The sequence below is a fragment of the Lissotriton vulgaris genome, chromosome 8 (assembly GCF_964263255.1).
Source record: "Lissotriton vulgaris chromosome 8, aLisVul1.2, whole genome shotgun sequence".
Lineage (NCBI taxonomy): Eukaryota > Metazoa > Chordata > Amphibia > Caudata > Salamandridae > Lissotriton > Lissotriton vulgaris.
In genome coordinates this window covers 1,290,071,800-1,290,098,419 of record NC_141696.1, presented here as the reverse complement: position 1 = coordinate 1,290,098,419, position 26,620 = coordinate 1,290,071,800, and the positions used below count along the sequence as shown (strand labels likewise).

At 41.9% G+C, this 26,620-nt stretch overlaps 1 protein-coding gene across 1 annotated transcript in view; it reads left to right on the top strand.

Moving 5' to 3' along the window:
* RNF17 (ring finger protein 17) overlaps positions 1 to 26,620 on the top strand; it is a 2,333,865-nt gene that overhangs the window by 1,525,120 nt on the left and 782,125 nt on the right. Inside the window, exons 24-25 of the mRNA XM_086933472.1 lie at positions 24,237 to 24,443; positions 26,221 to 26,371. Coding sequence (XP_086789598.1) covers positions 24,237 to 24,443; positions 26,221 to 26,371 — 358 coding nt within the window. The remainder of the gene's footprint in view (positions 1 to 24,236; positions 24,444 to 26,220; positions 26,372 to 26,620) is intronic.

The window sequence follows — 26,620 nt, the reverse complement described above, 5'->3', positions numbered from 1 at the left end:
CGAAAGGACTTCAAGATTTCTTCTTCAAGATTCTCCCTTGTGACTAAGGAGTAGTCACCCTGCATCCGCAGGCACCATCTTAAGAACACTGCGGTCTGCTGCAAGTCCTTCCTCCGGAATCCGACTGCCCAGCTCGACGAGACCCGGCTTCCCTGGCACCTCTGACCTCTTCTCACCTCTACAGCCAAGCTGAGAACCGTGAGTGCGACGAGACCTCGAGGGACCGGCCATCTTCAAGACTGCACAACTTCTTCACAGCAAGCCCGCCGAGTAATCCTCTGGTGAGTGCTTTGGGGTCCGAGAAGCCCCGACCCTGAGCAGCTCCAGCACCGAAGATCAGCCCTCCAACATCTCCACGATCTGCGTGGGGCCCTTCTGCCTTTTGCTGCTCACCGCGTTGTTTGGCTACTAGCCCGCTGACTTGTGGCCTTCTTAACGACGCCCGACGACATCACTGCTGCTGGTCTGGTTGCTCCAGACTGGCCCTTGCTCCCCTCCAAAAGAGGAGCACCCCGGACCCTCCTGGTCCACTCAAGACGCCATTTTAGGTCCACCGCGTGGGCTTGAATTAGCCATGGCTTTGTTGCCCAATCCTGGGTCCAGCGACGCCAACAGCTTCATCCATCGTGGGACAGCTCGCTCCTCCATCCTGGTAGCCGACAACGCCTCCTGATCCGTGAGATCTGCAGAGCCCAGCGTCGCCCACACACCTAGTCGAGGTGACTACCATCCGGTGCCCTCCTGGTGCCACCTGACTACTGGCTAGTAGTCACAAACTTGGTCCCCTCTGCTTTCAGGTATCGTCCATCTTCAAGATCCAGGCTTGGATCACTTCGAACTCTCTTCACTGGTCGCCTGCCAGCATCTTTCTTCCAGGCTCCTGGTCCGTCTACGAGGATTCCCGACGTCTTTTGAGACCTATGCAGCTGCAGCCCCTGGGCTAGGTAACTTCGGCATTTCGGTGCCCCAGCATAGCCTCACTATCCAAGGGTCAGAATCCACTTTCGTTTTCCTCCTACCAGGTCGGGTTCGCCCGAGAACACTAACTTTGTGAAATCTAGCTACCATAGACTTTGTCCCGCATCACGCGTGAGAGTGCACACTCTGCACCCGAGTCCCCTAGGCCTCCTAGAAGTAATCTAACGATTCTATAGTCAAGTCCTAGCGATTCCAAAGCCTATTAGTACTGTACTTACCTGCTAGTAATTTCGCGTTCCACTTTCAGAGTATATGGTTTTCCGTGCCCCTCGGGCATTTGTATATACTGTGCTAACTTAAGTATTTTCGTAAGAGTTTTGTTTTGTGCTTAGTACCCTGTCCTCATAAAGAGTACAGGGCTGTTGTGATTCTAATAAATACATTGTTTATTTTCATAACACTTGTGTGGTGTCCTTTCACTTGGTGTTCAAGGGGTATATGTGATGGTATAACAGCTGGCTTAACACGAGTCTTTAGCCTTAGACTGCTCGTATCCACGCTACTAGGATAGCTGGTCTATAAGGTTGACTTACAACCAATCATCAATAAGGGTTGTCTGGACTGATACATAGTGTTCACTAGAATAGTGAGCACTGCATATCAGGCCAACTTCTCACATATGGGCTGCATCGTTCGCAAATATTTAAACACACACAGTTGGCACATGCATGGAGAGCCCAGAACATCACACTCACAGACATACCGGAATATGCACCATTAGAGGGCAGACTCCTTCAAGAGCAGATAGTGCATCAGGCGGTTTCCCTCACATACAAGACACTAACGAATAACATGCTTGGCGATTTAGCCAAACTTAGAGGCGTCTGGGAGGCAGAAGTAGGGGAAATGGAAGACCTAGACTGGGAAATAGTCCTGATGCACCCTCGGGAAGTAGCAATCAAGTCGAGGTTGAGGCTAATACAGTTAAATGTACTCCATAGGACCTACTTTAACAGGAGGCGTCTCCTCATGTCTTAGATGCGGATACCACCATGGGGACTTTTACCATACTATATGGTCTTGCGAAAACATTCAAACATATTGGGCACACATCTTCACGGAATTGGGAGAGGTTCTGGGTATAGAATTGACACGAGACCCGAAACTGGCACTGCTGGGCATGACAAATGAGGTGGACCTGCCACGCCCACAACTTATCTTTTTGGTATTAGCCTTAGTAGTGGCGAAGAGAGACATCGCAAAATACTGGGGAGTTGCAGAGGAACCAGAGATAGAGGAATGGAGGAGGGGCCTAGATCTGTACATGGTGGCGGAAAGAGTAACCTATAAAGCCAGAGGCTGCCCTAAAAAGTTTCGGAAAGTGTGGAAGAAATGGAGACAATATCATGATCTGGAAGGGGGGCAGTAGGGTGGAACAGAATGACAGGCAAGGGCAAAAGAAGGATCAGAAAGGATAGACGAGTTAGCAGGGATACTGCCTGGAGAGGAAAGAGAGTCAACCAGATACCGAAGGGAGCAGAAATCAGTGGTTCTGTGGGTGGGTGGCGGGTGGGGGGAGGTAGAGTTGCGCGAGACTCCGTACCTGGAGTCGGTGAATTGCTACTATTTGTAATAGAAGGATATGTGATGACTGTTGTTCTTCCAGAGGGTATACGTTATTTTAGTTATCCTTTTCTATCTCTAGAGTTGGGAAGAGGGGGGGGAGGGAGTGGGAGAAAAGTAAAAGCAGAGATTTATCATGCGATGGACAGCCCAAATGGACTTTGGCCCAGATAAACTCAGTGTATGAAGGATTGAGCGCCCCCCGGCCTCCGGGATGTGGGCAAAATGGCAGTGATGCTGGGTATGAATACGTATCTGACGTCTTGGGGGGAGGGGGGCGCAAATTATATCTTTTTCTGATTTCCGGGGCTGGAAATATACGTATATTTGCTCTGCACAAAAATAAAGTAAAAAAAAACCTGATATGTTTCTTAAGCGAAACTTGGTTAAAACCACACACCATCCCAACTATCACCTTAGGGGTCCCTGCAGGATATAACATCTTAAGGCTTGACCGCCCGATCAAAATCTGAGGGGGCATTGCCATTGTCTTCGAAGAAGGACTGAAGGTGTCCATAATGGAAGAAAGAAGTAGCCCCCTAATAGAAGTCATGATTTTTAGGATTAGCGGAGGTTCTAAAGAACATTGGACGGGAGCATTAGTCTATCGTCTTCACTTTGTCCCTAACTGAGCTATTGGCCCAACACTTTAAAGCCAAGGAAAATGTTCTTCTCTTAGGAGATTTTAACTTTCACGTAGACACCACAAATCATCCTGAGACGCTGTCCCTGTTGTCTGACCTCTCTACACTAGGGCTGGAGCTACAGAATAGTGGCCCCACACATATAGGAGGTCACACCCTGGATTTAATCTTTTCTAATTTCCCCAAGATACGGTGTCGTTTTTCCACCCGAATAAGTTGGTCAGACCATTTTATGATTGAATTCTCCCTCCTTGGCTTGGACAGACCTCTAAACGGTCCTCCCTCCCCTCCTGTGGCGTTGACAATGGCACAAGGTGACATTGGATGAACTACAGAAAGTATGGAGAGAACCCTCCATTCTAGCCACAGATAATGTAGAGTCTGCCCTATCCAAGTTTAACACTGCCCTTCTGGAAGCGGTTGATCTACTGGCCCCCTTGAATCTCCGTAAACAGTACCCCACATCCAAACAGGAAGTTTGGTACACCGAACAACTTAGACTGGAAAAACAAGGATGCAGGAAACTGGAAAAAACCTGGAGGAAAAACCACACTGAGGAAAGTAGGAAAGAATATTATCAAGCCTTGTCCTCTCATCATAAGAGCATTAGACTGGCCAGGAGAAACTGCCTCGCTTTACAGCTGACTGAGGCAGGCAACTCTTCCAAGGAACTATACAGGATTCTGCAGACTTGTGAAACCTACTGCTTGCGAAAGCCCTGATGATTTTTCCCAAACCCTATGTAACGATATCTCCCTATTCTTTGAAAATAAAATAGAGGCTATTTACGGTAAAATTACTAAAGCTATTAATCTATAGGTAGTGCTGTTAACTCTCCCTTAAGCCCCCTTGCTTGCAACAATGGTACACTGACTGCTTTTTCATAAGCCAGTCAGGGGGACATCAATTCTCTAATGAACCATTTTAAACAGGGTCCCCTCTGGATTTTCTTCCGGCCAAAATGGCTGCCTCTCTAGGCAACCTACTTTGTCCTATAATTCAAACAAACGTGAACCTCTCTCTTAAGGAAGGACAGGTACCCCAAGAATGGAAAAGAGCGATAGTAAATCCTATTCGTAAAAACTCGTCCATGCCATGGACAGACCTATCCAACCTCTGCCCCATCTCTCTTCTGCCGTATTTGAGTAAACTGACCGAGAAACATATGAACACCCACTTGTCTAATTTTATCGAGGCATCGGGAGGTCTTGACTACACCCAATCTGGGTTTAGACCCAACTACAGCACCGAATCAGCGCTCCTCTCTGTGACAGATAACATCAGGATGGCACAGGACAGAGGGAGCTCTATGATTCTGATGCTGTTGGACCTGTCTCGCAGCCTTCGACACGGTGTCACATGATATTCTATTGGGTCGTCTGCAGAAGGTGGGGATAGGAGGATTGGCGCTGTCCTGGCTTGAGAGTTTTCTCTCTGGCCGCTCACAAAGCGTCAGTTTGGGCTCTTATCGTTAAACATCTAGGGAGCTCACTTAGGGGGTTCCACAGGGCTCATGTCTAAGCCCTACATTATTTAATGTGTATGTGGCCCCCCTTGGTGACATTGTGAGAGCATATGTATTTACGCCAGTGTCGTATGCCGACAACACTCAGCTCTTGTTTCCAATCCAGACCCTCACTCCAGCTATTAAACATTCTTTTGCTGAGGGTATGAGAGCGGTATCCAGCTGGATGGCCTCCAACTGCCTACAATGCAACTTGGGAAAGACTGAGGTCATGCTTTTCGGACAGCCCCCCCTCCTTTCACAGGATTGGTGGCCTCTGGATTTGGGACCCGTCCCCATTCCCAAACAGATTGGGCGTACGAATGGACCAGGGATTGCTACTAAAAGAACATGCGAACCTGGTGACTGATTATTGCGTTCGGATAATCGGACTTCTGAGACGTGTGTTTTCATTCTTGTCAGACGTCCATAGAAAGACCCTTGTCCAGGCCCTTGTAGTCAGCAGGCTGGATTACTGTAACTGCCTTTTTATATCTGCTAATGAAGACGTGCTCAGCAGACTACAAGTGGCTCAGAACACCGCAGCAAGACTGATCCTAAATGTCCCGCCCAGATCATCCTCCCGTCCTCTTCTGGAGAAACTTCACTGGCTGCCAATTCGTCAGCGGATTAAGTTCAAGATTTGTTGCACTATACACAAAAGCCTTTATGGCTCGGGCCACAATACTTGACTGAAAAATGTAAGTTATACAAACCTGTGCGCTCTCTGCGCTCTAGCAACCAATCTCTGTTAAAAACTCCATCTATCAGCAAGGCAAGGTGGCCGAGCACTTTCGTACATAGGCCCCACCCTATGGAACAAGCTTCCCCTTAATCTGAGACAAAATCTGAATCATTCTATCTTCAGGCAAACATTAAAAACACATCTGCTTCTGACAGCATAATCCTTTACCACACCCCTAAAAGCTCTGTTTTAGACGCATTTGGCAAACCAAGCGCGGTGATACCCCTATTTCGCTTTCGGGAATATAAATAGTTCCAATGTTTTTTAGAAGTTCTGTTTATCAAAACTGAAGGCCGAATTCAGCGTTCAGTAAACGCTGTGTGCTCGCTATTTCAAAAGTTATTCTCGTTCTTAGGAGAGAACATGAACTCAGATAGGCTGGTAAAAAATTTGTCTACAACAGTAGGTGAAAGTTGGACCAGGTCCGAAAAAGTAGAAATAGTGCATATGTGCGAAGCATTGCCATCATCGGTGTCTAGATCATCAATGGTCACGGAAGGTTGTAGCTGCGTGCCGCTTTCATCTCGTACCTCACCGCCACCTAATCGTAATGGTGAGGTCTCAGCGAATGCCATCATCAGAATGGGTAGCCGCTGGGGACAACACTTTACATCAGCCGTTACCGAACCAAGCAAAGTATCGACATCCATAGGTACTACTGATGAGAGTGTGAGACAGACGTCTAACACGCATTCTTCTCAGCAAAGCAGGCATCGTAGAACAGGTAAGATGCAATCTTGCCACACTGGTCTGAATGAAAGAAACCAGGTAGTATTCAGATCTCTTAGCCGAGCCAAGCCGAGGACTTTAGTAATCCGCTCTCGGTATTGCATTGCTAGGATCGGGTCTTCCATTGTAGCCTGAGTTTTGTCTGTGACTTGACTTGCCATATCGGAGCAGAAGGAACAAAAATAGGATTCCTGCTACGAGTCCCAAGATGAGAGGCAGGCCGCCGAACACAGAGTGTACGAAATTCGGGAAGATGTCCAGGACTGCTTCAAAGGGTGCTAACAGTCCCGAAAAAATGGTCTTAAATACATGTGCGATGCCACTGGTATCTGACATGTTTAAGATTTGACTTAACATTTCTACGAAATGCACGGGGCAATTTGTTGATAATAATGCATGTATCTCTGCTGCTGTCCTTGCAACTTGCAGATCATACGTTTCTCTAAACGAGGTTAAAGGCACAGTTGTTTGTAAAAGAATAGACTACATTCTGCCTAAAGTATCAATTCGAATAGAAGAGATATTCAAAGAAGGCCATATTGCTACCTCCATGGCTGGTTTGCTGTTTGGATACAATACTTGCATACAGCAAGTGACCCTGGAAGTAATGCTCACGAGATAGGCCGTTCCTGGCACCATGCCACAACAGCTGCGGTCACTTATTATAACGTAGGTGCCGTTGGAAAGCTGTCTGAAAAAAAAAAGTCTCTATTTGTGTTGCAGGGGTGCCCTGCAGGTGGCATGAAAGGTTATTTGATGAACCTTCGCAGGCTCCATGCAAGTTAATTCCTTGACACAGAAGTGTACCGCTTAGTGAATTTTTACAGTTGTTACCAATAAGAAATACTTCTTTCTTGCCCCCACTCCAACATCTATGTGTATAAGGCAAAAACAGGTTGACTTGATGTACCTTTTACCCAACCTTTCATACAGGCCTGCTGGTATTTACTTTTGGCAATATTGAAACTGAAAAGTCGTTATCGGAATTGTAATGGTGCCATGTATTATCCATTCAATGACAGGCTTTTCGGAGACTGTCAATGGCAATCTTTCTAGTTTTTCAATGCTCAGCACCGTATAGTCTGCCCCTCTTTGTGCCAAAGAGATTTGTTTATCAGTAAGGTTAAAGATAGAAAATAATGACGTTGTGTTGATTAGACGCCATGGCACGTAGCCTGAACGCAGATTTTGTAACGTCCAGCCTAACTGTACAATAGAACGTAATTGGGACTGGCCATGTTGTAACATTAGCATATCCTGTTCTATTATATCAATAGCAGATGATACAATGCTGTCCAGTGTATAAATTCTGGAGGACAGAGTCGTTAACCCATTGTCCACTACAGACAGTGATTTTTCCAAATTAATACGATCAATTTCTCGTATTTTTTCAGCAGTTTCAATTTGCGTTACTTTCCAATCTTCGTTGTAAGCTGCGTATATGAAACGTTTTTGACACTGTTTGCGAGGTCCCAGTAAGAAATCTCGCAAGTCAGCACCTTCTTTAAGTAAAGTCAAGTGTTGCTTAATTTCGGGTAGTGTGGATTTCTGTAGCCATTCGAGGCATAGTTTTCCTACACTGTATGTTGTTATTATCCCTGGATGTTGTCTCTGGGAATATCTTGCGTCTGGCCTGTTCTGTTTGACCCCTTTATTTTGTTCAGGAATCTATCTTGACAGTTATTTGTGTCTGTGGGCCAGATCAACCATTTTTTCCAATCAGGATTAGTTCTATTTTGTTTTAAAATATAGGACATGTCTTACCCCTTATCTGTAGTGTTATTTCTATCAGGCACAGGCTTTGGTATAGACGGGTTGTTTTAATCTTTTATCTTGGTTAGGCCAAGACAGGTTGTTTGTTAATGGTGTCATTAAGGAACATTATTTGTTCTGGGATCATGCAGGCTCTGAATAATGATTCTAAACCTTGTACCTGCCATTCTTTTGTACCCCAGACAGTTTGTCTCAATGTTGTTTTTCCAAAATTCAAAACCAAATGTAGACATGTTTCGATAAAACTTTTCAGAATAAATCAATGTAGTATTTGTCAACATGTTTTTCATTCCTGTCTTATTCATAATTTAAAAAACAACCTTTCTGGATCAGTGATATTAAACCCTGAGAAGTATGGGAATTTCTCATAAAATGTTTTCGAGCTGCCTTTTGGCGGAGTTGGGCAATGTTCCCATTGATTATAACTGAAAACATTTCTAGGATTAGCAGATGTATGCAAATAGTGATGCCCATAGTGATTAAAGCAATACATTTCTTCATAATTTGATGAACCTTGTAAATAATCATGTTCTGTAAATTTTGCTGACATTTCTAAATCTGACATCATATTTTTAATATTTTCAAAGTCCCAATCATCAGAGAAAGTACTAGGTGATACAAAGTCACTTAAAGAAACCTTGAACTGATGTGGATATTTCAAGAGTTCAACCGAGACATAGATTTCGTTATCAGTATTGTCCCATGCTACACCACCAGGTATAGGAATGGCTGTGATGTTCACTGATGATAGTTCTCTTTTTTCAATGTGAGAGGATCTGTGAGTTTTTAGAACCAAGTTGCTGTGTATAATTGTACTGTATTTTCCATCAATCATTCTTCCTAAGCTTAAAACCAAAATGAGCCAGAGCAGGAGAGGAGAAAAAGTACACCTAACACAATCCATAATTCAATCCAGGGTGAAATCAGATATGTTTCTCCAAGTTGATGAAAGAGTTCTGTAATTTTGTCTTTGAAAGTTTTGTTTGCTGGCTTGTATCCATGTTCACTTGGATCATCAGAAAAGTCATCGAAGTTGATAAAGTAGCCAGATGTAGTTCTGTCAATTGTTGGAATTGCTTCAGGATTCACATTAATCTTTGGATTTGCTTCTTCCTTTGTCATATTAGTATAGTCAGAGGCTACATCATTGTAGACAGGTGTTTCTTGACAAACTGTTGCAGTTTTGGTTTCAAGAGGCACAAGTTCCATGGCTTTGTTGCATAGTTCTTTTTTATTCACTGAGGTTTATCAAATGTGATTAGTCTTTCAGTTTGAACCTCTTGGATTGTAGCACGGTTTGGTCTTCTGCTACATCTTGGGAGTCCACTGGGCCTACTACTTATTATTGTCCACATGGTTGTGGTTTTACCAGGTTGATTGATACAACTCGGTTCTCCTTTTTACCAGCAAGGGGCTGTAGTACTATTGATCTTGTTCCGCTGATAGCTAAGACAGGTACTGCTTTTCTGTAAGAAGTCCCAAATTCCTTCTTCACCGCAATCTTTTCTCTAACCAGATCCCCAATCTTTGGAATCCAGACAGGTCTTGCTGGGACAGATGGTTTTTCTTCAGTGGCCGTTGGCTCTAGCTTTGTGTTACTTAGACTTTTTCTTGTTTCATTCAAGTCCTCTACAACAGCCAAACGATCTTTGATATCAAAAGCTTTTTGTTCCACCACTGAAGTCTGACAATCGAGATCTTCGATTATCATTCTTGTACCAAACAAAAGTTCATACAGAGTGATTCCACCCAGAGAATGTCTTGGCAGATTATTAAGACTACGTCAGACACTTATTAGATGTTTGACCCACCCATCACCCGAACCTAATACCCTCGCTGTTATAGATTGCTTTATGTCACGTTTTTTTCTCTCCACTACTGCATTTCCCTCAGTATGGAATGGACTAGAGTACCGCAATGCAATGCCCAAGCTGGTCATGGCCTCCTTGTAAGCTTCAGAGCTAAAGGCAGGACCCTGATCAGAATGTAGCATGCCAATTGCGTATGTGCCGATAAAGACTCGCAAATCTTTTATAACAGTTTTGGCGTCAGCCGAGCGCTTGGGCCACATCCAAATGAATCTCTTCTTAATATTTATGGGATCGCATTTGTCTGGTCGGACGCCTACATGTAGATAGTCTAATGCTGTCTAATAGAGGTGTCTGGGCTGGTCTTATTGTGCTAGAGTCAGATATCTGGTCCGTTTCATAACTTTGATCTCTATTGCAGTCTTGACAATCCATTGCAAAGTGATAAACTTGCACGCTCATTCCCGGCCACCAGTATTTTGATTGCAATTCTATTAGAGATTTCTGGATCTCTTGGTGCCTCAGACCCATTCCCGTGTGTGCTTCTTGAATCAAGTAATCCCTCCGGTTCGTGTTTGGCATTACTCTATCCCCCACTCCAGGGATTTGAGCAAACGGAACGGAGTTCGCATCAAATATGTATGTATTTACGAGTGGATAGTTTAGAGGTAACGCCGCATAATTGCCTTCCATTGAGGCTCTTACTGCTAGTAGCGTTTCTCCATCTATTTGTTTTTTAGAACACTTATTTGTAGCTAGAGAAGCCGGTTGACCAGCTGCCGCTGTGGCTTTGTTAGCCAATGAATTCCCTGCAACGTGAACACCATCACGTTGAAGACTGCGTATGTATCACATGAGTCTTTTGTAGTTCTTTCTGCAAAAGAACTACTTGTTCCCAAAGCATTTTATGTTTGAATGTGCCACCTTTTGCATCTTTGAAACCATTTTGAACCCAGTTATGCAAGTATTCATTGTAGCATAGGATTCAGTAATATGAATCGCACACTATTAGTGTGGGGAATTCGCGATCAGTATTTTCAAGCGCCATTTTAAAAGCCTGTAGTTCAGCTCGCTGAGCTGTACAATCTCCGAGTGATTAAGTTTTAGTGACCAATGGTCTATATTCTCCTTCGTGCCATCGACCTTTAACAATCGCGGACGCAGCACTATAAACTTTTTTATCCACAATGTAGTTGTGCAAATCTATCCGTGTAGAATACACAGGTGTACTGTCCCAGAGGTAGAATTTCGATCGACAGAGGACATTCTTGTTCGTATTCTAGATGTTCTACTTTTTTAATTTTGGGATCAAATGCATGTATCTCGTCAGTTGCAGCAAGAGAATTAACCCATTGTATCCATCTTGGATCTAATGCCATAGCCATTGGAATGCTCGGTCTTGTTACTGCCTCAAGGGCTGATACTGCAGTTACAACAGATATACTCTTCCCTTGAGCTAGGGCTTTTTCTTTTGCTACAGCCGTTTGAACCGCAGTCAGAATTTTTTCAGTAGAACTGAATTTCATTTCAGCTTGTGTGTACAAGTGTGATTTGTAAGCTATTGGTACAGTTTCTCCCTCATTAGAGGTTATGTAAATCCGCATCTTCCTTGGATGCCTCTAAATACAATGTTGCGTTCGTTTGCGCGTGTTTGCAGTTTTGTTTTAGTTAACATGTCTGTTTGTAATGATCTTAAAATTTCTGTGTGTTTCTGAGTCCAATTAATTGGTTTGAAATCAGGTTTTATTAATAAGTAGAGTGGTTTAACCCTCTCTGCATAATTTAGAATGTAAGTTCTTCCGAAGTTCAGGAAACCTAAAATTGGTTGTAAGTTTTTCAGCGTTTTTGGAGCTTGGAGTACTGCACACTTCTCTAAGAAGTTGTCTGCTAGGCTTTTGCCTTCACTTGATAATTCATATCCTAAAAAAGGACAGTGTGGTGGGCAATTCGTGACTTTTTAAAGTTAAATTTGTACCCTTCAGATGCGAACCCAAGTATGATGGTGTTAACTCTTTTCAAGTGTGTCTCCAGGTCATTGTCTGTTAGATAGATGTCATCGACATAAGATAATGCCTCATCATTATACATTTGTAGTAACTCTGTTACTCTGGCTGAAAATAATCCTGGGCTATTCTTGAATCCCTGTGGGAGACGACAAAATTGCTTTTGGGACCCCATGCTGGAGAAAGCGGTTAAATACCTGCTTTCTGGTGCAATGTTTTGACAGAAGAAACCATTTGAAATATCTAATGTCGTTTTATAGTTTTTTGCGCACAATATTATTCATTAGTGCTGCACTATGTGAGTTTTGTACTGCAAATGTTTTGCAACAAGTGTTTAAGTGTCTGTAGTCCAAAACTAGACAATATGAATCGTCTGGTTTGGAGACAGGAAACAAAGGATGTTCATTTGTGAGATGCATGTTTCAATCAACCCCTGATATTCAAGTTGATCTAAGATCTCTCTGACTTGTTTTTTAGCTTCTTGCTTAACAGGATACTGCCTCTGTGCAGTAGGTTGATTTTTTAACTGGATTGTATGGTGAGGAGAATCCTCATCCCATCCTACATGATTTTTATATAATGCAGGGGCTTGGGCCACTGCCCATTTTCCTGCATGTGTGTATTTTTTTATGAATTGGAATGTGATTTGAGAAGGCAGGCATAATCATTTATCCGCCATGTGGGCACTCCCTAACAAACTCTGGTGGCCAGTCTTTCTCTGCTAGAAGGATATCATAGCCTTTAGATAGATTCTCCCAAAAGAGACCTTTTATTTTCCTAGTTTTGCCCCCTCTATATGTAATGTTATTTCATATAATTTATGGGGCACTCTAACTCTGGTGTCTGCAGTTTCCACCTGAATGTATTCATTCATGTCCACTGCCTTCAGAAGATTCATCAGGATCTTGCGAGCTATGGTTACTTGTGCTGCGCTGTCTAGTATTGTTTGGGCCCACTCTCTGTTCTTGAGTTGTCTCCTCAGGATACTCGGCATGTTTTACTTAAATACTGGCTACCTTCATTTTGGGAAGTAGTAATTTTTTACTTTCATGAGCAGCTTCTTTGTCTTTGGACTTGACGCGCTCTTCTTTATCTTCTGACCGTCCTCTTCTTTCTGATTTATGTGAGGAAGTCTGAAAAGATCGAGAGGGACGTGTATCAATATCTTGATAACTGTCAGGTTTTCTCAAATTGTCCCTATTTCTAAGGTTATATCTTTTTCAGAGGGCTCCTGTTGTGGAAACTTGCCCCCCCCCCTTTCTGGAGATCTATCTCTTCGTTGGGGAGACCTTCCTCTGGACTGGAACTGTTTTTCTATGGGAGTGGTTTGCTTATTACCCTCCCACTTCTTTTTTGGAGAAATGAGATTATTTTTAATAAACGTTTTTTTCAGGATTTTTAGTTAGTTGGGTTTTTAGTGGTTTCCCACCCAAACTATCTCTACCTAATTCTTCATAGGATTTTTCAATTATTCTGGCAAGTTCAAAAGGTTGGTCTGCTATATCTGTTTCTTTTAATTTTTGGCGGCAGGTTGTATTGTCAATTGAACTAATTGTCTATATGCTTTTGTTAATTCTTTTAGCTGGACTAAAAGTTCTCCGCTTGACATTTTTTCAATGTCAGGATGTGGTGTATAGTTGGCTAGAACCGGCCATGTGGCTCCTGGTCTACCTAGTGGACCGAGCCTGGTAATGCGATGTTGATGTTTTCGTGCACCGTTAAACCGAAGCTCATGCTCTCGGTAAGTTAGTGGAATTTCAACTTCCTCGAAGGGGGAGTATTCCTCTGGAGATTTCTCTATTTTGTAGTAGTGGAACTGGCGTGTCACAGCATTTGCTGCTGGAAAAGTTATCCCTGAATAGAATACCTCTGTCTGCCGATATTCATGTGCATAGACAAAAAATATGACTGTACCACCTCTTGATGATACTCCATTTTCTATAAGTTTTATAGTTTGGTTTTCCTTATATTTACCGGGATGAGTATTGCATCCGGTTCATTTTCTTGGAGACTTGTGTCTTCCGCCAAAAGTTGAGTTGCTAGTCTAGCTCTCTCCCTTTCTTCGTCACTTTCCACCATTTTACTGACTGAATGTTTGCAGATCAAGTTTCAAGAAAACAAAGATTAGGTGCACAATATTTTGGAACACTGTATCCTTCAACGTTGACTAAACCAAAAACTAATACATGGGAATCTCTTCCTACTAAGTTTTGGTGGATATTAACCTTTTACCCACTCCAGACGTCTATTGGAGTTTTTACGGGAAAAGGGGTCTGTGTGAAAAGCACGACTGAGTTACTCTAGTATCTAGCGTTAAATTATCGCCTTACCAAACGTTGGGCGCCATGTAGTGTAGTTCATATATTCCCAATAGGCTCTGCGCATTGAAATAACATAAACAATAGTATAGACGTAGGACTTAGGTCGACTAGGTCTCTATTGAATATGTTAGACTTTATTGTGTGTGCCGGCTAGCTCAGAGGTCACTAGAAACTTTCTCGAATACACAAGAAGGGATTAGCTTCTGACAACCATAAAACATGTCAACTTTGTTCCTCCTGAAATAAGGAATATCTCCTGAGTCGCGGAAACAATAGATGGCTATTTCACTCAATCGTCAATCGTGCATGCTTAGTTTCACCAGTAGTGCAGAGAAATAGAGAGACGGGCGTTTTCAATAAGTGTGGTTATTTGAGCAGTCCTCTTTCTCATTCAAGAGAAGTGAATTCCCACAATTGCAATACTTATCATACTTATCATAAAGAAAAGTGCGTACAGTAAAATGAGTATTATGAAATGATACTGTAAAAGCATTTATATGGTTTCTAAGCCATAAGATTCTTAAAATGGATAAAATACATACAATGATAAAATGACTAAACGTACTCAACTGATGTTTCTAAGATACGCCTACCCCGGTGTACCTAACCTAAGTCTAGTACATGGGAAGGAGTAGATGAGTTATAGTTTTTGCCAAGAATCTGAATCAAGAATTCTCTAAGGGTCTAATTGGCTCCGTACCTTGGGTATAGAATGAAGGAGGTCTTGTATCTCTCTCTCAGGACTCGATCACCCAGCAACCCGCGAGGGTGACATGGAAACATTGGAGCTGGATTTCTCGTCTGGAGAAAAGACAGCGTCTCTCTTCGGCACTCGCATCAGCAGGGCGTCGGGCAAGTAGATAGCCGATCTGCTCCAAACCACCGTGTGTTGCTTAAGGCAGATGTTGGTATATTTATACCTGGAAGGTGCAGAGTTTGACGTAAGGTTGGACATAAGACGTCACCAAGAACTCGCAGTTCTTTCAGGACTCCGGGAGTTCTAGGACAAATCAATACCGAAGCAGGGGGCATTCCCGGGCTGCTGGAGGCTTGGTTTGTTTAAGAACGCGTTGTGCTTTCTAGGAGTCTATGGGAGTAGCCTTGCCGTATTTGGACTGCATTGGCTATGACTTAATATGGATATGATTCTTATGCCTTTATAAGGATATGATTTGATATAACCACATAAGGGCATAAATCGGGAATGTTTTAAATAGGGTCCTAGATACGTTCACAACAGATCGACAATCTTCTTCACTATAGACCAATCTCTAGACTCCCGTTTCCATCCAAGGTAGTAGAGAAAGCCATTAATATGGAACTGACTACATTTATCACAAAAAAATCAATCTTGGATGTTATGTTATTTAAATTTATATCTAGGCGCAACAGCTACCCAAACGGGTTTCCGGCACTCTGCGGAAACGACAGAGAAGGAAGTAAAACTTACTGATTAAAAAGGCAAGTTTTAAGTGACTTACGAAAAAGTGTAACATTCATCTGTGCGCGAAGAGACAACGGAAGAGCATTCCACTGAACAGGGCCCAAATAGGAAAAAGAACGACCACCCTTATGGGATAATCTGATCTTTGGCGCCTGAGTAGTATATCTGAGAATCTGTGGAGGCTGATAAGTGTGGACTAAATTTTACACGTACATGTGTGCCACGCCGTGATTAATTCTATACATATAATTCAGAGCTTTAAACTTAATACGATTTTCAACTCTTAGCTAATGAAGGTCCCTCAAGGAAGTGGAAATAGAAGCTGTTCTAGGAGTTCGGCAGAGCAATCTGGCTGCAGAGTTATGTACTCTCTGTAGCTTTCGTGTCACATCTTTATTAGCTCCAAGATAGAGGATGTTACCATAGTCCAGTCAAATTGTAACAAGAGCCTGGACTACGGTTCTAGGAGTAGGGCTAGGAAGCATCCACAAGATTTTTCTCCGCCACTTTAGAATGGTGAAGCATTTTGCAGCAACCTTCATGGCTTGTTGACCCATAGATAGTGAGTGGTCAATAATATAGCCAAGGTTAGCGAACATTGTGGGAAGGCTGCAGTACTGCGCCCAGTTCTGCGGGCCAATGTTGTGGACCACAGAGCTCTTTGTCTTTCCCCAATATCAGAACCTCAGTTTTTTCACCATTCAGTTTGAGAAAATTGGCATGCATCCAAGATGCCACTTTGCTCAGCCCAGCCCGAAGAGCAGAAGGATCTGATTTTTTTTGCCGCAGAAAGTGAGAAGATAATCTGAGTGTCATCCGCGTAAGAAAATAACGACAGCCCAGCTTCTTCAACGATCGTTGCCAGAGGTCTAACATCAATGTTAAACAACAAAGGACTAAGGATAGACCCTTGTGGGACTCCATACGGGGATGAGTGAATCTTGGAGTTTGCTGCAGAGAAGACCTGAAACGTGCGGCCAGTAGGAAAAGAGGTTAACCAGCTAAGAGCAGAAACAGTAACCCCTATAGACTGTAAGGCATTTATCAACACGGCATGAGAGACCATGTCAAAGGCTGTACTTAAATCCATTAGATCCATCTCAGTTTATCCTATAGGCACATCACAGCACAGAATTAGCCCGTATTACTGCCACAGAGGAACTCAGACAAATGTTAGACCAAGGGGGAAATGCTGCACTGATCCTATTGGATCTATCAGCCACATTTGATACGGTCAACTACAAACTCCTGGTCAACTATCTTTCCTCACTCATGATCAAAGATAAAGCATTGGCCTTACTAACGACCAATCTTAGTGACCAAATTCAATCGGTGGCCTTGGGCGACTGTCTCACCCTCTTTATCTTTTCCCTGTGGAGTTCCCCAATGATCATTATTGGGCACTACCCATTTTGAACCTTAATAGTCTCCCTTTGGCTGAAGTAATCGGATCCTATGGAATTGCCTTAGTGTCATACGCTGACAAAACACCAATAATTGTATCAGTAGCCAGCAAACCAAATTCAACAGCTGGCAGGTTCCATGATTGTATTATCCACATTGGCAAATGGATGGTGCACAATTGTTGAAAATTGAACTCTTCAAAAAGAAAGGCCTTAAAACCTGACTGTTTAGTCAATAGCCCACACACTCCTTGTCATAGACAGTCTCACGCTGTTTCTCAGAAGATAGCACCTAGACACCACAGTGTATTAGTTGTGCTTTATAAATCTTCATTTCATCACACGAACAGCATAGGCAACTGGGTCAATCTCTTCTAGAATTTGGGCGAGGTGAGCGAAATTGGAGGCACGTGTAATAACTTTGAGGCAAGTTTGCAATCCAAAGTAGCCCTATGTTGACAGCCTTCGTCCTGATGCCTTAAAGCTTATAATGAAAAAGAAAAGTAATCTCAAAGTACAGAAAACCAGAATCATTTAATAAAACTTAATGATCAGCATTAATTGTCATTGAACGATTAATCCCAGTGTTCAGAGGCTATCTACCCCGATTATGCAGAATGGAAATGCCCCGAAATTGCCGTCTTGTTCCTAATAAACAATTTGACCAAGGTTTTTCAACCTGAGAGATTCTTATAATCTTCTCTTGGAATATCGCCAAAGTTGAGAAATATCTTTCCAACACTTTGACATTATTTTTGATGCAATTTCATCTAATTTGTATGCAGTAATAATGGAAAATGACATCATTCCATCTGCCCAATTTGACAACCGGCGGAACTCGGCAACCAAAAGTGTGTGGCAGACCAAGCAGCGAATTAATTATCCTAGTCAACACCAGCTTACAGTTGAAAGCATATCCATTAAAACATGGGTCACACAAAAAAGGCAGACTACTCCTTATTATAAACGTTTATTTTCCACCATCATCAACAAGGAACCAATTTCAATATTGATGGTTGTTTTACAATCTGGAGTTAATAATTTAAATGATAGTTGTCTTACAATTCTAAAAGAGGATTTTAAGCAGAACCTGTTCTACCTATTGGTCGAGTCACTGACGGATGATCAACCAGACATATATAATCCACCAATTTCCCCAACTGCTATCAGGAGGAATCCCACGGCAATCGGAAGATACGCTCTTACTCTATTGCAAAGCATGGGTTATTGATCATTAAATGGTGGGACCAAGTGTGACTTACCTGCTCTTTCAACCTTCAGTATTGGTCACGAAAACAAGCATTGTTTATTCCTTCTTACATTATTCTCATTTGTATCTTTGCAGAAGTTATGAAACTATGCTCCTTAATGAAAGCATTCATAATCCTCAGGTAATTTGATTAACCTAAACTATCAACTGCTTTCTTCAAATACCAATTCAGTCGATAACAACCTAACAATAATTATCAACAGGATCATTCGATGGACTGGACATCTCACTTTGAAATTATCTCCGCTTAAACACAAAACCTTCGTAACACAGAAGAAAATGGTGTATTCTGGGATTTGGCTAGAAGATTGGAATATGTTTTTTTAGGAAATTTTCTAAGCTTTTTTATCAGAAAACCAGTGCAAAAATGGTTCATTTGGCAAGATTGGTGTTGATAATCTTCTTACCCAGTGGAACAGACATGCAAAGCAGGTACATTGGAAGGCATTACAACAGTTATTAAAGCAGCCCTAAAACATTGGCACATGATGATCAGATTAAAGAAGCAAATTTGCATGATCATATCTTGAAACTAATAAAACACTTTCATTACAATATGCCGTGAACACATCTTATTGAGGAAGTGAAATCAAACCAATCTAATTGTTTTTGGTCTCTGGTATGTAGTGGAATGAAAGTTTACAGACCTGCTTGAATTTATTTTATTCCTTTTGAGATGTGGGAAACATATTCCATCTCTATGCAGGCAACTATGTACACTCATTGGACAACCGTACATACTTCAACTCAACTTTACGTATAACCTGAGATAAAATTGTTCCTCTCTGGCTTCCTCACTAAATGACCTGCCTATCAATATTACAAAACATTATTCAGTCCCTCGGAGTTCTCTTATGTATCATGTGTTTTCAAGAATTGTGTAATGCAGTTTTGCATGGTCATCTTGGAAAGGATCTATTTATTTATTTTAGAGGTTTTATATAGCGCTGGCTAGACCCAGAGGTATCAGAGCGCTTTAAATGAGTATGAAGATGGTAACGGTATAAAACAATAATTTCCCAATATGGAGTATCAACAAATTAATAAAAGAGAAACAATTGGATTTACACATATCAAATAACACAGATAGATGGAGCAAGAGCTATATACATGTATATCATGGAAATGGGATATCAGATTTTGTATAATGGTATGGGATGGGGAAAGGCATAAAGGGCAGCTGGTAGTAGGACGTTTGACGTGAAAAAGGGGGTGGGAAGCAGATGGGGACGATTTGGTAGGAGATGGGGGAGTGGGAGGGGAGGGGAAGGACTAGGCGAGGGAGCGGATGAGAGTAGGGGGGGAGGGAGAAAGCAGAGGCAGTGGGAGGGGAGGGGGAGACAGGGGGAAAGTAGGGGCGTACCAGAAAAGTGGAAAGGGGGAGGGCGAATTCAGGGCGCTGGTTAAGACTCCCAAACATTTGTTGAGGGAGTGCATTTTGGGGTCTTCTTTAAAGCTGAAGTAAGAAGGGTTGCATCTCAGGTCTATGGGTAGGGCATTCCAATGTTTGATCTATTATCTATCCGATCCATAAAATTGGTGATACAAGTGATCCAAGTAACAACAGACTCCTTGCCCTCCTTGATTGCAAAGGTAAGATCTTTGCAAAATGTCTCCTTAAAAAATTGCTTGTTTGGTCTACTGTGAAAAATTTAATTACTTTCCACCAGTCAGGATTTCGTCCTAGATGCTCTACCATTGATAATATTCCCTTGACGATTTTAGCTCAGAATAAATAGACAGGCAGCGTTGATTGCATGTCTTTTACATTGATTACAGCACATCAGTTGACAAGGTCATCTGCCCTCTCTCGTGGTCTAAGCTGCTTAATAATGGAATGGACTAAGCTTTTCTTCACTTTATTAGGGCTATGATATGAGAATGTTTTTCACCAAACATCCATACCCTGGATGGTCTCTAGAATACAGATGCATTTTATCTCTCCTTCTGTTTTTCCTTTATATTTCTAATCTCCATACTCACCTGGAATATGCAGACTTTATACCACCAAAATTAGGGAAACAATAACACATCTAGCCTATTGAGATGACCTGGTAATCTTCTCTCTAACAGCTAGAGGCCTCTAAACTCCCTTATTAGTTCAGCACACAGAATTTTCTTTCAGTTAATCAAGTAAAACCAAAAGTAGTGTGTTTTGGAAAACCTCATAAGCAAAAAATATGGTAAATTGACTAGTCACATATTGATACGGTACGACATTATGAGAATCTTGGTATGGAGCATACACTTTACACCAAAGAAACAGGATTATAAAGTATTAATCAGTGCTTTAAAAATATACACAAGAATCTATGGCGAAAGGGCAGTTCATCAGCCAATTAAAGTGTTCAATTTAAAGGTAATACCACTTTTGCTATATGGAACACAGGTTTTTAATTAAAAAACAATATTGAACTTAAATAACCTATACATACAAGCAATTCCATTTTTGTTTACTCTTCGGCAGGCAACTCTGCAAAGCCTGCTGTGTCTTGAATTGCGTTTCCATTACTACAAGCACTATAAATGGCAGCAATAATACATTTTGTCTTGCATTGCTGCACAGCCTAAGTAGCCTCACTTAAGTTTTGATGACCTTAGCACAAACACTGACATAAAGGGGAGTCTGAATCTTTTGTCATTAAAGAATATATTGGAGGCACAAAAATTACCCCTACTATCCATTTTTAGTGGGCTGACCAAAGAACCCTCTGCTGATCAGTAGCTGTGAGGAAGACATTTTATCATCATGGGAATATAAGCATGCAGACTTGATTTTAGACTCCTATGCCACTGTGAAACAACCACATATCATTTCAAATGATAAAGGGCATGTAAGAATTAATTTTGGAAGGTTAGTGGTTGAGAATCGGGGAGCTCCGCACGGCAGCCTCTCCTGTGTCCAGGGGAGCCGGACCTCTGGTGTGGATCCTGCCCTGGGGTATGTGTAACCCCCCCCCCCCAGGCCCTGGAGTACATGCACAAGGAGTGAGAGCACCCTCCTCACCGGTGAACCCTTCAGTACGGTCTGGTTGAGACCCCCAGGGATGTCCAAGAAACATCACCCGGCCCAGCTGGAAGTCTTCCTTTAGGAGTGCTCAGTGAGGCTGGCTAACGGCGAGCAGTAGCCTTGATATCTTCACCAGTAACGTCTTTGGCCCACTCCAACTTGGGTCCTTCTCCCTGTAAGCAAAGTGATCTCTCCATCACGAGAGAATTAATGATCCCCGGTCTGCGCCTGACTCCAACAAGGTGCCCTTGTGCTGTAGCTACAGAAGGGACAGTGGCGGCACACTCCAACTAATGATCTACTTCCTTCACCACCAGGGAAGCTCCTGATTACTCATAAACCCAATCCTGTTAAAAGGCTTGATTCCAACAACAAGGGGCATGAGCATCACCCTGCGCCTGACCCCAAAATGGCTGCCACTGATCCCATTTAGTTCTAGGGGAAGTCTTGTGTCTGAGGCTGTTAACCACTCACATATATCTTGACTCTTGATTTTCGGTCACCTCCTGATCATCTCTCTAATTCCGGCGGAACCCGAACCGCATGGCCGAATCCCGGTGGAGCTGCACCGACAGCTATAGGGGAGACTGGCTCTAGCGGACCGTTTTGACCATCACCTACCCAGCCGGACCTCGGACATATGTCTCGCCTTTTCTCCGCTGCTGTCTCCTTCCAATTGGTCACCCAGCTCCCCCTCTTCTTCTTGAATTGATACTCGTCTGGCGGAGCCTGAACGCATGGCCGATTCCTGGTGGAGTTGCACCGACAGCTATAGGGGAGTTTGGCCCTGGCACACCGCTTTGGCCGTCACTTACCCAGCCAGACTTCGCACATATGTCTCACCTTTTTCTCCGCTACTATCTCCTTCAAATGGACTGCCAGCTCCCCCTGTTCTTTTTTTAATCCTGACACTCGACTTGCCAATAACTCCTGTATTGAATTTGTAATTTTTCTGTAATTAATGTGACATTTCTGGAACTGGTAACACACTGTTTCCTTATGTAAAGTGCTCTGGTCACTCCAGGTCTAGCTTGATCTATAAAAAACTCTAAGCATCCCAATTTGATGGACCTTGGCATGTCACCTGCTTCAGAACATCAGGATGTAGGCTATGTGGCTATAAGGAAGAGTCAGTAGGTCATATAATCTACCTGTGTCCGAAGCTTTTGGAGATTCAGAAGTACTTATGAAAATGTGATAACTAACTTGTGGACAATAAAATAGGCTGTATGTTCTTATTTTAATGTTCACAGCAAATCTCATATAAGAAATATTTTAATATTTTTGGTTAAACTTATGGTTATTTTAAACTATTGAGATAGTGACCATAGTTGTAATCAACCTAATGATGCAAACTCTTGCTAGAACTATCTGGTCTTTTTATAATAGAACGGTCTATACATTTTATAAAGGGGGATGTTTTAATAAGGGAATATTTTGCTATTTTCGTATGTACCAAGGTTTATTGTAAACAGTGATTTATACAATAACGTTATTTCACTGTTACTACTGGAAGACTGCTCCCAGGAGGCTTATGATACATTTACACCACTCTGCATCTATCTCACATAATGTAAGTCTACGCATGGGCTACTCCCCACTTCAATGGGATAACTGGTCTGATAAATTGATTTCTTTTATGGAGGACTTATTCTTAGATGACACCACCAAAAATTTTAAAACCATGCAAAATATACGTTACGAGTGCCACCGATGTTTTGCCATATTGCCAACTGCAGCTGTGCCTAAAGAGCTGTAGGAATCCCATTTAAAAAAAAACCTTGCAATCTAGTGTCACTAAACAATTTCCTGGCTAGGACTGTTTATTAAATTGGGCTACCACTGACTCTTTTTTTAAATACTTATCAGTTATGATTTTAGTCTCTGATAGTGCTTGATAATCATCATATTAAAATAAGTCTAAAGAGCAATAGGGTAATTTCTTCATTAGACAAACAGTGGTCTAACATGTGCCACATGATTACCCATGCCCCTGTTGTACAAGCTGTATGTCTCTTTAGGGTTAGTAAATTGTTGCTATATAATGTAGGACTCAATTTGTCCTGTCCTTGAGTGACTTCCTTTTTGATATACGGATTGGGAGGTGTTCAGCTGGGAGTTTTATTGGTTTGATACCATTTAGCCATTGCTCTTTGTTCTTTACCCTTTCTTTTCCTCTCAAGCCATTATTGAAAAGTCACATATTTCACCCTCTTACTGTACTCACTAGGGAAATCCTAGATCTCTGATTGAAGATGTTGGAAATTATATCCATTTATTTAAATACTGTTTTCTTATAGAAGATGAGGACTGCATTTGTTGTAGTTTATTCTGACATAATTATGTCTTAGTTATAACACCCAATCCATTAGTGATTGATCGTATTACTTTATACACTTATTCTTTTTTATATTTTTTATTTAAAATGCCATTAAATACATATAGCAAAAAGAATATGTACCCAACATAATGACAAACCTTCAAAGAGCAAGAGTAACTGTTCAGGCAATTTATGTCCATATTTCAAACAGCGGAATGGAAGGTTTTGGTTGAGTTGTGGTAATTTTTCTTGCACTTTTTCATGTGGCACTTATAGAATTGGTAAATGCTAATCAATTGGGTTTACATGTTTGAAATATCCATGTTATTCCAAGGTTGCAGCTCCAATTGAGCTGAGCTGCAGTGGTTTATGACTTAGTCGTTTAAATCTTAAGGCTCTTTTACAATGTGAAGGCCTTCCATCTTCATCATAGATTTGGGTCGAACCATTTTAAACATCGAGCTGTGTATTATTTTGATATTTTTTATTGAAAATAACATGGATATTCAGAAGCGAAGGAAAATAGCAGGGGGTGGTGTTGAGGGTATGTTATGAAGTTTAATATTCCGTAAATGTTTTACTTGATATATAGAATCTGTGCAATAAAGATTAAAGAAATGAATGCTCAAATTTTAATTGTCATATAAATGCCAGGAGGTAGGTTTGTAATGCAGTCTTAGTATTACATAATATAGATTGTTTTATGTCATTGCATCTTAAGTGATTCATCCCAAAATGTTGATGAAATATGGGACCCGGCACTAGAAACTATGTTTTGTGATTCACCATTTGGAAGCACAATCCTTGAAGAGGATAAGGACTTGGCGTCTCTTAAAATCAGAGAAGAGTTACCAGTACGTGTTAGTCATGTGGAATCTGCCAACAAGATGTTTGTGCATTGGTTGTCCTCTGAAAATCAACTGAAACGGTAATCAGTAAAGCACGTATTCATGACATATTTAAGTGTTTTACATTTTGTACATTGAATATTTTTACAGTGTTAGTGTAACTAGTTTTGTTCATCATTGCAACGGTCTTCTTTGTATATATTTTCATTAAACTTTATTCAAAGACTTAGAAGAATACCTGAGGTCAACATTTAGATGACATACTTGCATGGGTCTTTTTATTTAAGTCAAGGGCTACCCAATCCATGCATGTTTTTCAGATATCTTTGTTAGAAAGCAGCATAAAATTAACTAATTTACATTGTAAATGATTCTCCTGAAATTCTGATCTGAGGATTGCTACTGTTGACCTAATGCTGTAAAACATTTGAGAAGCAAAAGAGAACACTTTGAAATGTTATCAAGTAATGCATCAAAGCATTTTTATTTAACAGCAGCATTTAAGTCTGAAATGTGTTAATGTGCTGTAATCCGTAAAGTTTATCGAAATAACATGTTTTTTGACCACATGCATTTTCAGTGTCATAGCACAAGTGTACTGATATATACATACATCTATACTCACACACAGATGCTTCTAGTGAAATATGATATCTGATAGAGACTACTAGCCGCAGATTCCTTTCCGTAGAATTATCCCCAGGCATGAGACTGGATCCAGAAACTTTTTGCAACAGCATCCCTGCGCGCCCGGGGAGGGGCAGCATCACACGATTCCGCCCAGGTGTCGTTCACGTACGTGACGTCAGCGAGGTCACATAAGTCCCACCCCGGCGCGCCTACATCAGTTTTTTCCTATTCCGCGTGCAACACAGATCCGGTCTCTGCTAATGGGCCTGTTTGGTCCCCTTTTTTCTTCCTCATTGTGCTATTTTTTGGTGGAACAGTGTGCGAATGCCTTCAGCCTTCAAGACTTGCACGTCTTGTGGACTGCTATGTCAGCGACGGACCCTCACCTCATTTGTATGTGGTGTTTATTTTATTTATTTTATTTGTTTAAATTTATATGGCGCACAGCTACCCAACAAAGGGTTTCCCGGCGCAGCAGATCCCAATGTCAATGGGGAATGGGGAAGATTACAGCACCACTGATTGTGAGGCGTGCCAACAGTTGAAGCTGTAGTCGCGGCGGGAGCGCCGGATGAAACTACTCTCGGCGCGTCTCTCAAGTTTGGCTTCCTCCCCTCGATCAGCCTTGGCAGGCGTCGCTCCCTGGTGAGTAAGTGTCGCAGTTTGTCTGCCGGAGGCGTGGGCTCTCCACAGGTGATGCGTACGCAGACGAAGCCTGGGCGGAGTCGCGTGATGCTGCCCTTCCCCCGGCGCGCAGGGATGCTGTGGCAAAAAGTTTCCGGATCCAGTCTCACGCCTGGGGATAATTCTATGTGTAGGAATCTGAGGCTAGAATCGTCTCTACCAGATACATCGTTACCGAAGGTAAGTAACTCGTACATTCATCAAGTTTGTTCAGTGTGGGGAGGAGCCATGTCTTCCAAGAGGTGTATCCTCAAGTGAGAGAAGTTACCCTAGCATTTTGCACTCAGCCGATCTGCATTTTTCGTTAGTTTTTTCATGTGCTCTAGTTATAAAGAATGGTCCAAAAATGCAGGAAACCAAACGACGGACACGGACCCAAAGTAAGTGCTAAAGATATTTTATTCCTCCATTGTCATCAATGTGTGTGTGTGTGTGTGTGTGTATATATATATATATATATATACATTATTTTTTTCTTCAAATTATACATTTTATATTTGTAATCTTTAATACACTTCATATTGATTCTTTTTTTATATGTAGTTTGCAGGATGAGTTGTCTGACGTCTATGATACATCAAAACCAGAGGAAATAAAGTGGTATATTGATATGTATTGTGCTGTTGAGCTACCCGTCCTCAAACAGTGGCGCAGAGGACAAATCAAGCAAGTTATTTCTGAGACACACGTGAAGGTATATTGATACTTCCTATGCCCAGCTTACTCTAGCATTTATGTAACTGTCTAGCTAAACGCATTCTAAAAGTAGTCCTTTTTTATCTACCACACTTTAAATTTTCTTTTATGTTGCCACCACCGCCACGTTTCTCACTAGTACACCGTTTGCTCTTAATAGCAATTAACAAGTGTACTGGTTTAATTTGTTTATTAAAGGGTTCTGAATATGACATTACCGAGTAATGTTGGAAGTGTAACATTAACA